We start from the raw sequence: 12,140 nt of genomic DNA, 5'->3' as shown, positions 1-12,140 counted from the left end.
CAACAGTTCATAGAAATAAACAATGTCAATATTTGCCCTTTTAACGAACAAATTCAAAATATATCATCCGAAATTGATATTACCAAACTAATTCGATCAGAACATCTCAATACTGAAGAACAAAAATCAATTTTTAGATTGTGTAGGAAATATGATGATGTTTTCTTTCTTGAAGGTGAAAAATTATCCTTCTCAAATACAATTAAACATCGTATTCAAACATCAGACAATATACCGATTTATACAAGATCGTACCGGTATCCAGAAGTGCACAAACAGGAGATAAAATCACAAATCGAAAAACTTTTAAGGCAAGGAATAATAAGACCTAGCTTTTCTCCTTGGAGTAGTCCTATTTGGATTGTTCCAAAGAAACGTGATGCCTCTGGCATACAGAAATGGCGGCTTGTAGTAGACTACCGTAAACTAAACGATAAAACTATTGGCGATCGTTACCCGAACCCGAACATAACAGAAATATTAGATAAACTTGGAAAATCTATGTACTTTTCCACACTTGATCTTGCATCTGGGTTTCACCAGATTGAAGTAGATCCTAGGGATATAGAAAAGACCGCTTTTACTGTTGATCATGGACATTACGAGTATATTCGAATGCCCTTCGGGCTCAAAAATGCCCCATCAACATTTCAAAGAATAATGGATAATATTCTGCGTGAATTAATAGGTAAAGTATGTCTTGTGTATATGGACGATATAATCGTTTATTCAACGTCCTTACAAGAACATATGGAAAACTTAGAAATGGTTTTTTCAAAATTACGATCGGCTAACCTTAAAATTCAATTGGATAAATCAGAATTCCTACGCAAAGAAGTAGAATTTCTTGGTCACTTAGTGACATCTGAAGGTGTGAAACCGAATCCTAATAAGATCCATGCAATTAAAAATTATCCAATCCCATCAACTCAAACTGAAATTAAATCCTTTTTGGGGTTGCTTGGATACTACCGAAAATTTATAAAAGATTTTGCAAATCTTACAAAGCCTTTAACAGAATGCTTAAAAAAGGGAAATAAGATAGTTCTTAACGAACGATATATAAAATGTTTCAATCATTGCAAGGACATTCTAAGTAATGATCCTTTATTACAATATCCCGACTTTACTAAAGAATTTAATTTAACAACTGACGCTAGTAATGTCGCCATAGGAGGAGTACTTAGTCAAGGCCCAATAGGATCTGATAGACCAGTTTGCTACGCTTCAAGAACACTCACGAGTTCGGAACAAAATTACAGTACAATCGAAAAAGAGCTTCTAGCTATTGTCTGGTCGACAAAATATTTCCGACCCTATTTATTTGGTCGTAAATTTAAAATCATAACGGACCATAAGCCTCTTAATTGGTTGTTTTCCCTTAAAGAACCCAATTCAAAACTTGTAAGATGGCGTTTGAAATTAGAGGAATTCGACTATGAGATTATGTATAAAAAAGGTAAAGCAAACACAAATGCTGATGCCTTAAGTCGGATAGAAATTCATTTTAACGAATCTAATGGCTCGAACTCTATTTTACAAGCCTCAAATGTATCTGTTCAAAATAATGCAAGTTTATCAGAAAATAATTCTAATATATCAACTGTTCATTCTGCTTCTGAAAATCTAAACGATGGTATATACATCTCTGAAAGACCACTTAATGAGTTTACTGAACAATTAGTTTTGAACAAAACTAACTGTGTAGTGAAACCAAACATGGTTTATAATGTTCTTTTTGAGACCAAACATAGACGCATTTTTAGACAACCTGACCTAGACAAAGAATCTGTTATAATTTCAATCTTAAAAGAATATCTCAACCCTAAAAGACTAACAGCTGTTTATACTGACAATGATACATTCAGACTAGTGCAACATGTATTTTCAAAATATTTTGCAAGTAATAAAATATTTAAACTTATTAGGTGTACAGAAAAATTAAACGATGTTACGAATTCCGACCAACAAGATGAAATCATAAATAAATACCATGAAGATAGTAATCATCGTGGCATCAATGAAACTTTTAACCATCTCCGAAGAACTTATTACTTTCCCAAAATGAAAGAAAAAATAACCAAAACAATTAATAATTGCGAAAAGTGTAAACTTCTTAAATACGACAGACATCCACCGAAAATTCAATACGAACATTCAGAAATACCTAATAAACCCATGGATATTTTACATATTGATGTTTACAGCATTCATAACGTACAAATTTTAACCATTTTAGACAAATTTTCGAAATTTGCTTCTGCTTTTATTCTTACTGCACGTGACAGTATGTGTATATCCAGTTCATTAAGACAGTTCTTTTCGCAACACGGTACACCAAAGAAAATAGTGTGTGACTCAGCTGCTGAATTTAAATCTAATCTATTCAAAGATTTCTGCACACAATACGATATAAACTTACACATAACGACACCTCAAAATTCTACTGGTAACTCACCGGTCGAACGTTTCCATTCAACTTTGACCGAAATATATCGAATTATTTACGATAAAAACAACAAACAGATTCCGACTGACATATTAAATGAAGCACTAATAACCTACAACAACTGCATACATACTGTGACAAACCTAACACCATTTGAACTAATGACGGGAAGGACACATAAATTCAAGCAATTAACACGTGATGATTCGGAACATGATTATATTAACAAACTAAAAACTTATCAAGACCAATTGTATAGAGATATTAAAAACAAAATCCAAACCCACAATAAATTAAACATAGATAAAATTAATAAAAATAGGGAAACTCCACCTTTATTCCATAAGGATGATATAATCTTCGAACGGAATAACAGAAGGAATAAAATGGCTCCCAGAGCGAAAAAACTTACAGTAATCAAAGACAATAAAATAACAGTACTAACCAAAAACAATAGAAAAGCTCACAAAAATAAATTACTAAAAAAACGAAAATTTCAGGGTAACCCAAGCCATGAGTCAACGCATGGACATACCAGATCTATCCAAGAGTCAAGGCATCCTTCCCATGAAATTAGGTCCGAGTCGAGTGATTGAATCTAACATAAAAATCATCCATATCGTAAATTTAACCGCCTATGAAGAAAATATTAACAACATTAAGAAATCTGTAGAGTTCATTAATAAAAATACAAACCTAGGATTAATGAAAGATGTCACTAATCTCAAATTTAAAGAACTACAAACAAAATTGTTGTCTTTACTTCCCCGATACCGGAAAAGGAGAGGATTAATCAACGGACTAGGTTCCTTGATCAAAACAATTACAGGCAACATGGACAATAATGACGCAGAACAAATAAATAAAGACATACAAAATTTAAAACTCAACGAACATGACATGAATAAAGAATTAAACAGACAAGTACAAATCAATGACAAAATGATCCAAAGATTTGCAAACATAACCAATCACATTAATGCACAGCAAAAAGATTTAGAAGAGTATTTGAGCAAGTATCAATTAGTAATCTCTCAAAAAATTCGAACCGATGAAGACAAATTTCAATACATGCAATATATATATCAGATTAATTATAATATTGAAATTGTTACAAGCCATTTGCAAGAAATAATTGAATCAATTAATTTGGCTAAAGTTAATATAATATCCAAACAAATTTTGAATCCTGGTGAGCTTGATCTGATACATGAACATATGAATTTACAAAATATTAAAATTTCTTCTGACGAACAACTTTATGAGTTTTTATCTCTACAAGCTTATTATAATAATACAAACATAATTTTCAGTATAAAACTACCTATCCTTCTCCCACAACCTTTCAACCTATACCATTTGATAAAACTCCCTATAAACGAAACTCTCAATATAAATTTAAATCAATCCTATGTAATTATGAATGAACATTTCATCCAATACATGAGCAAACCTTGTACATCCATTGAACATACGTTTTACTGCCCAAAAGAAGAGCTAAAGAACTTGACCTCTGAAAAATGCATACCAAAAATCATTCAAAACAAGGAAGCAACCTGTGACGTCATCGAAACCACCATCAACAGTAGTATCACCCAACCAGAAGAAGGATTCATACTATTAATTAATTCCCCGACCACGAAGATGACTTCAACATGTGGAATCGATGACAAATTTATCTCCGGAACCCTGCTTTTACATTATGAAGAATGTGAAATAAAAATTAACAATATTATCTACAAAAACAAATTAACTATGTTTTGGGATCAAATTAAAATTATTCCATCAATTTTTATAAAAATTAATAACTCTCTTCATTTAGACAAATTTAATAGCAGTACATTGGAAGCAACCAAAATAACCAACACCGAAGTTATCACTTTGACCAAAGATATGCCAGACCACCGACCAGAGTTTTTGATTTACATCATCATCATCTTTATCTTAATTGCAACCATACTATACCTTAAACGTCATAGAAACAATAATCCTGAAGAGGAAGCAATGGACCAAGAAGCTCCGAACGATAATGTTACATTATCATGGCCGTCACTTCATACTTAGGCGGGAGGAGTTATGAATCTTCATAAATATATATATATACAATATCAATGTAATCATAACCTTTTACTTAATGTTCATTATAAATAATATTACATTTCATTTAAATTTGATTGTCAGCACATAGTTGCTTCATTTTGAATTTGTAAATTAAAACCATTTAAATTCAGGTGTGAGAAGCCTTCTGCATTTCCGTTCTCACACCAAATAATAAATATGTATCTATAGTTTGTTCTCATTGTGCAGGTTATGAATTAAAATCTTGTTGCATTTGATTTTTGGACTTCAACAAATAAAGTTGTATATTTTTTTTAAAAACTTTCGTTGGTTGTTAACTTAATTGGCGCAATAAGGAATTAAAAGGAAGGAGGAAAATGAGATAAAAATTACCCACTTAATTCATGTTTAAAGTGTGAGCTGATGCCGTTGGCTTTTGGCGGCTTTGACTTCTCGCACAAAAAGTGTCAACTAATTCATCAAAATCCCCCGCACACTTTTTCTTATTTCATCAGAATTCATATCCTTTAAGGACAAAACCAGCAACCAGTACGAAAACAACAACAACAACAAAAACAACATTAAAATATTATAATCTGTATAAAAGCGGAAAAGGGATGAAATTGAATTTACCTTCCATGCCACTGAACCGTATACAAAATTCTATACATTATAAAGACTCAGGCTATAGCTACTTTCTAACTTCCTAGGTTAGGTACGTATAGGTATGGTGTGTAACAACCCTGATGACGATATGATAGCGATGTTCTTTCTAATTCCCTTTCAATATGATTTTTCATAATACAACTATAGAGTCTCAAAATCTAGCAAATATCATTTATTTAATCTACCGTCGGCGTCGCCGTTGCCGTCGTGTGTTTATCGCGTATCGGCAGGCAGACTGCATCCGTCCACAATGTGTATATCATGAATATGGGGCTGGTATGGTATAATATCGTCTATAGGATTATGTCAACCTATAAACCTCATTTCCCAGCATTATTTCCCAATCAGTAACAACAAAAGATGCACAAACATAACAGCAAACCATACACAGAAAACAGAAGCTGTTCTAAAGAGAAATTGAGGTCCTGGGAGGATATAAAGTGGGTATAATTTCATTTCAAGAGTCACAGCATAACATTTATAAATGTATCACACACTATTCCTCTTTCCTACCTAAGTCCGATATGGATATGGAATGGAAGCATCATCCTATAAGGATATTATAGGGGGAGGAAATGGTGTGTGAAATCGCTTAAGCACTTAACGAGGGCTGAAAATCTTCAATTCCGCTTAGATAGTTTATCTTCTTTTTTTTTGGTGAGTTTGTTCTGAAATTTGTTTAAGGATTTATAGCGAAATATATTATGGTACCAGTTCATTTAATAGTGAGACAAGCTTGTAATAATTTCCTCTAGTTTATTAGCCCTTGAATTTGTGCAGTGCTTGCAGTTTCCGATGACTTATTTAACATCTATAAACCGGGGTGTGAGTGAACATAGTTCGCTCAGTGTGATACCGGATATCCGAGGAACGTTTATATATAAAACCCCCCTCTGATTCTTAAGTTCTTCTTTTTTTTTTTGATTTTCCCCCACAAGATACTTTTTTAAGATAAAGGGTATTTTTTAAAATAAAGTTTTGTATACTTACATTGTGAAGTTTATAATAAAGACCGCAGGCATTGCATACTGGTTCACCACTGGCGTTCCGCCGCCAAAGGGTTGTTGTTGTGGTTTTGCAATTCGCACATGATGTCCCCGCTCGCTTGGCCGCGCTCTGCAATGACTGCAAAGTCAAAAATTGAAATTGGAAATTAGTATGATAAAAGTTCCAGGGTTTTCTTAAAAATACATTAGGAGTGTTTTTTTGGGATATCCCTATCCGTAGTACAGTAGAAATTTATATGAGTAACAAATACAACATTACTGCAGATAAAAAGTTAAAGTTAAATACTTCTGTTGATAGGGAATTGACTTCTATTTAGGTATCGAAAGCAAATTTTTGAAGTGTTGCATTTTCAGATGTTTACGTGTTTTTGTAGAGAAGTGTCCATAAGCTTATTTATTTATTTCAAATCGTTAAACATTGCTTATACTGAGGACTAGAACTACCATTTTACTGACTTAGAACTGATGGATATAATATTGACCGACTAATGATTCCAACTATAAAACAACATTTTCAATACTTTCTATGACTCGTGAGTGTTGGAAGGTTTATTAAAGAGTAAGGGAGAGTTTGTGTGTTCATGTGATCTTGGAAGAAAACGGAGGTAAAAACGCATAAATCTTCTCTAAGTTGCTTCAAGTCTTATAATATGAACGAAGTAGTAAGGTAATCACACTACACAACTGTATTCAAGTAAAGGTCTTACAAATGAACCAAAGAGAAACTTAAGAACGTAAATGTCAAGGAAAAAGCGACCGAATCTCTTTACGAATCGTAAAATTCTGTTAGCTTTCTTAACCATGTAGTTTAAATGCTGCTTAAGAGTAAACTTGGGATCAAGAATAACATCTACATAAATCAGAAAACACAGAGATTGTACTTAAATGAAATTATGTGGTTTTACACTTGCCAACATTTAAAACGACACGGTTTTTATTGTAGCATTCTCTTAATATGATGAAATGATCATGACCATCCTCACAAATAAATATTCTCTTGCAACGGGTGGAAAAAGTGGAGAGCTTTCGATGCCTTGGAAGTATCGTCTCCATCGAAGGCGGAGCCGAACAAGACGTCATCTGCCGCATTGGAAAAGCAAAACCGGCGTTCGGTATGTTGTCGAAAATTTGGAGGAATAACTCTATCAGCTTAAGAACAGAGCTGCGACTGTTTCGCACAAATTCCGAAACTGTGCTTTTTTATTGGTGCAGCACCTGGAAGGTTACTTCAGCCATTACAAGAGCTGCAAACCTTCGTGAATAGATGTCTTTGCAACATCCTTACGATTTTCTGGCCATACCGTATATCCAATGATGTTCTTCAAAAAGGGACAGGCCAGGAATTCAGTGGAATCCGTTAGCACAAGAAGAAGAGCTGGACGACCGAGAAACACATGGCGCAGGGCAGTCAAGGCGGAAATAGCGTCACTAGGCAAAAGTTGGAGGGAGCTGAAACACATCTCCGGGAACCGAACACGATGGCGCGTACGCGTAGTAGGGATTCCCAACGGACTTAACAGGTCTGAGGACTTAAGTAAGTAAGTATTCCCTAAACATAATAAAGTATTGTTGCAAAACTAAACAGTCAGAAGTTGATTTTATACTTTTGAAATGATTAATGTCATCAATATAAATAAGGTCGGACGAATTTTGTATTTTCAAAATCAAGTCGTTTGTAAATGAAATTGGACCTAAATGGCTTCCCTGAGGGACACCAGAATTTACAACAAATTGATAAAAATATCCAGAAAGAAATTTGAAAAGACTGGATTGGTTACAGATATTTTAAGGCCTTTGCAACATCGTTTCGCTCGTACTTCTGAAAATATCGCTGCTGTAAGTGACAGTGTTACCGTAGACCCGAATGTGCTGATTCCTCGATCTCAGGAATTAGGACTATCTTAAGCCATATTATGGAGTATTTTGGATCTGTATCCATATAAAGTCCAGCTCAAACAACAACTTAAGCCAGCTTACCATTCACAGCGTCGAAGATACGTCAAATGGGTGCTTGAACAACAGACGGTGGACGGCGATTTTTCGAACAAAATATGTGGTTTCCACAAGACGGTGCCAAGAATATACCTAATGACGATTCTTTGAAGTAGAAAAATAAATCAAATTACAAATTCCAAGAAAAAAACCATCATTCAAAAAGTCTAAATCATGAACTTGCTATTTTTAATCGAAATCTTATAAAGGTTCGGATGAATTCGATGCAAAAAATCAACTCATTGAAATGTGTGCCAACTGAAATGTCATGTTAAACTACTTAATTTATACTCCAGGTCGAATAATTACAGTTGTTTTATATTGTGTCCTTGTTTTGATCGAAGGAATTTAACCAGGCAACAACAATGTATGCATCACATTTAAACCGGGGACTTTTATTGTGTATCTTTGAAGCTATACAAAAATGTAAATATACTCTTCTCAAGTCATCCATATTCAAATCATTGTGTAAAAGAAAAAAAACAAAAATTTGGCTTGTGGGAGTATAAATTAATTTCTTACTTCGAATTCAATCTTTTTGTGGTTTTATTTTTGTTAACCAATGCAAAATGCAATCCAAATGAAATGAGCAAAATGTTACAACATCGTTAACATAACAGATGAACAGCAGAAACTAAACTACCTTACCTAAGGATACTACGAAACGGTCAGACGGCCAGTCGGTCAGTCGGTGGTGATGGTGTTGGACCTGGACAGGACGGTTTGGACTTTGACTGTCCTCCATCAGGAACAGAGGGACAGACGAAGAATTAATCGTGTATCAGTGTGTAATGTCTCACTCTCAGGCATTCTCATTCGTTTATTCACAAACATTTTATTTTACACCTTAATTTAAAATTGGAACTTTGGATTGCGGATTTCGAGTTCGAGTTAGCCAAGTTAAGACACGAGGAATCCCTCTGTATGACTCTGACTGTCTGTGATGATGGTCTGCCTTACACAACATAACACAAGACACAGTTGTACGAGAGACTTAGGTACACTCAACTCACCTCACCTCTTTAACAAAACGATTGGAAAAACATCAATTAAAAATCAACGTCAGACATGATCGCAAAAGGTTGTTGTTGATGATAATGGCTCAGACTTTTTTTTTTGCAAGAAGACCAAAAAAATAAGGCTTGGGCGACATGAAATATTTTTTTGAAAGAAACTAACAAACAAGACAGTCTTCAGTTTAAGTTATTTTATTATATTTTGTGTCTTGTGTTGTTTTGGGATCAGGGCTCTGGATATGATGTCTTTTTTTTAAGTGACAGAATGTTATAAGTGGAACCTCTAAGAAAGGACTTCCTAAAATCGATCAAAAGCACATACGAATACGTTATGAATCGTTCTTGAAGCTTGAGGCATATTTTGCGGGTGTTTGTAGGATTATTTGACAGCTAATTCATTCATCTTTGTCATTTGGAGTGACAATCATTTTTGTTTAATTTTGTTTTTTTACCTTTGGTTTGATGGTTTTGGTGTTTTTTTTTGACCAAATTGCTTGATCAATGAATCAATTTTGGTTTGGAATTTATTCAGAGACCTTTTTAAGCTTTAGTTCTATAAATGTTATACTTATGATACAGACTTGATCTCTTGAAAGAGGTTTTATTATTAACTAACTCACGGAGAGTTATATTATTCGGAAATATGTCCTTGAGTATTTGGTTCAAAACGCATTCGTCAATAGCCAAAACAATCTATTAACTTTATCCAGACTTTTTAGATTGAACTTTTAGGCTATGGATGTTTTTCCAGGTCTGGTTTTCCAAACGAAGTGCTTTAGCTGCTTATCAATGCAAACAAAATTTTACTTTAGAAGACACTAACTTACTTAAGGTATCGCTGTTGGTGTTGTTTTCTGTGCTCATAGCGGAGCCTAGGTAGACAAAGTCCTTAACTACCTCAAAGTTACGTCTGTCGATGGTGATGTTTTGACCAAGACGTCGGTGTTATAGGTCTTGATGACAGCATGTACTTTGGTTTTCCCACATAACCCGGTAAACCCATTGTTGCAGCCTCTGCCTCAATACTCACAAAAGACCCATTTACATCGCCGTAAGTTCTTTCGATTACGCCATTTGCATCTGCATATGATAGTTATGTCAAAGCTAGAGTTCACATGGGAGCTCTGCACTATTCTTTCAGGGATGATGTTGAAGAAATTGTATAACAGCGCATCACCTCTCTCAAGCCTTTTTTAACATCGAACGGTTAAGTTGTTTTCAACCTTTATGGAGCAGAGCGAGAATTCTCCATGGTCATCCTGCACAAACGGACGAGTTTGGCAGGGATGCTAAAACTAGACATGGCTCTTTAGAGCTCATCTCTGTACTTGCTGTCATATGCGGTCTTGAAATCAGTAAAGAGATGGTGGGTGTGGATTTGATGTTCTTGTCTTTTTCGAGGATTTACCGAAATGTGAATATTTAATCGTCTATAGACTTTCCTGGTCTTAGACCGCACTTTGATAAGGACCTATCAGGTTGTTGACAATGTAGAAGACAGTAGGTCTAAGGGATGTCCTCACAGTATATGCGTATAATAAAATAAAGCTTTTTAACAAACAAGAAACTCGGGGTATGTATTTGGAGATCTATCGCAATTTTGCGATCTTTAGAAGTTCAATTGAATGATCAAACAAGAAATTTCGTTGAAACTTTTTCAAATTGATTATTTAATATTCGCTCGTTAAGATTCATGCCTAACTGCAAAAGACTTTGAGTCTTTAGAATCAGTGTTAAAAATATGACACTGCTTCCCCCAAATGTAGGAACTTCTTTTTCTTCGAGGTGTGAATAATGAAACTTTTAGCCAATTTTTTAATGCGAAAGAATCCTGATAAAAAAGAAGCCTTATGACGGTAGTTCCTTAAGATTCATAGTATTTACCGAAGAAAACCCTTTATTCAAACGTGTACCCAACCCCCATATGAGACTCTTTCTTGATGTCTAAATTGTGCAGGTGATAGAGATGTATGTACGTACCTTTTGTTATCTTGATTCTTGATATTGCGTAATTCTTGCTACCAACTTCCTACTCCGTATATACCTACAGTTAATTTGTTACACTACAATTTTTGTAGATTTCAGATCAGCAAGTCGGTCAATCATAAAGTCTTCAATATAGGCGCTTATTTTACTTTATTGCATAGTATACCTTTTGCCGACGGGATTCATACGAAAATGACAACCAACAAAAATTCGACAAAAAAAAAGATAATACTTTATGTCAACACCAATCACAAACATCGGGGAGTCTTAAATAATCTACCTGATGTTGATGTAGTCTTATCAATTGAACAACTTTTATAGTTTGTCCTCGACGACTACGGCGACGACGAGCGACGACGTTGATATGGTGCGATAAGGATCTACATTTGAATTATTTTTTTTTGTAGAACTTCTTGTTCAGTTGAAATTAATTTTTTCAATTTTTGTGTTACCCCCCTCCACCTCTCAGACTTCTTCTTCGTACAACAAAAGGTTCCTAAAACCTATATCTAAGGAAGAAACATTATCTTATGATTGATATTTAGATAAAATACCTAAAAGTAATCAGTTTTTTTTCGGTGATAGGAAAGAAATACATACAAAAATTTTGTTTCTTAACCTAAAAAAATAGAAAAATAGTGGCGATACGATAAGACGCTATCGCACTAAAATATCACAAATATTATGGCTTCTGCTTCAAGAAATTTGTACCTGTTCCTTATTTGTTTATTAGTCTTATTTCTTTTTTTTGTTTGTGTATAGTTTTTGGTTTTGAAATAATAATTTTCATTTTTATCGATTTCAAGAACAAATCGATAATATTTGATTTAATCATAAATTGAATTCGAAATAAAAGTGCGTCAAATGTTTGGATTGGTCTCTTTAAAACCTTTCCTATACAATAACAAGCGCTATGCGATGTGCTTATATACATGATGCTAAAACTTGAATAAATTAAGCTTAAAA

General features: G+C 34.0%; 1 protein-coding gene across 5 annotated transcripts in view; it reads right to left on the bottom strand.

The window, feature by feature from the left end:
• The window catches only part of LOC129938818 (GATA-binding factor C-like), a 111,395-nt gene that overhangs the window by 20,612 nt on the left and 78,643 nt on the right, over positions 1-12,140 (bottom strand). For 4 of the 5 annotated variants that reach the window (XM_056046601.1, XM_056046602.1, XM_056046604.1 and 1 more), the window contains exon 6: positions 6,164-6,309. In XM_056046601.1, the coding sequence (XP_055902576.1) occupies positions 6,164-6,309 (146 nt within the window). The remainder of the gene's footprint in view (positions 1-6,163; positions 6,310-12,140) is intronic. The other variant, XM_056046606.1, reaches the window with a different exon arrangement.

This window comes from Eupeodes corollae, chromosome 1 (genome assembly GCF_945859685.1).
Source record: "Eupeodes corollae chromosome 1, idEupCoro1.1, whole genome shotgun sequence".
NCBI classification, from domain to species: Eukaryota; Metazoa; Arthropoda; class Insecta; order Diptera; family Syrphidae; genus Eupeodes; species Eupeodes corollae.
The sequence above is the reverse complement of the archived record's forward strand: the minus strand, read 5'-3'. Positions and strand labels throughout refer to the sequence as shown.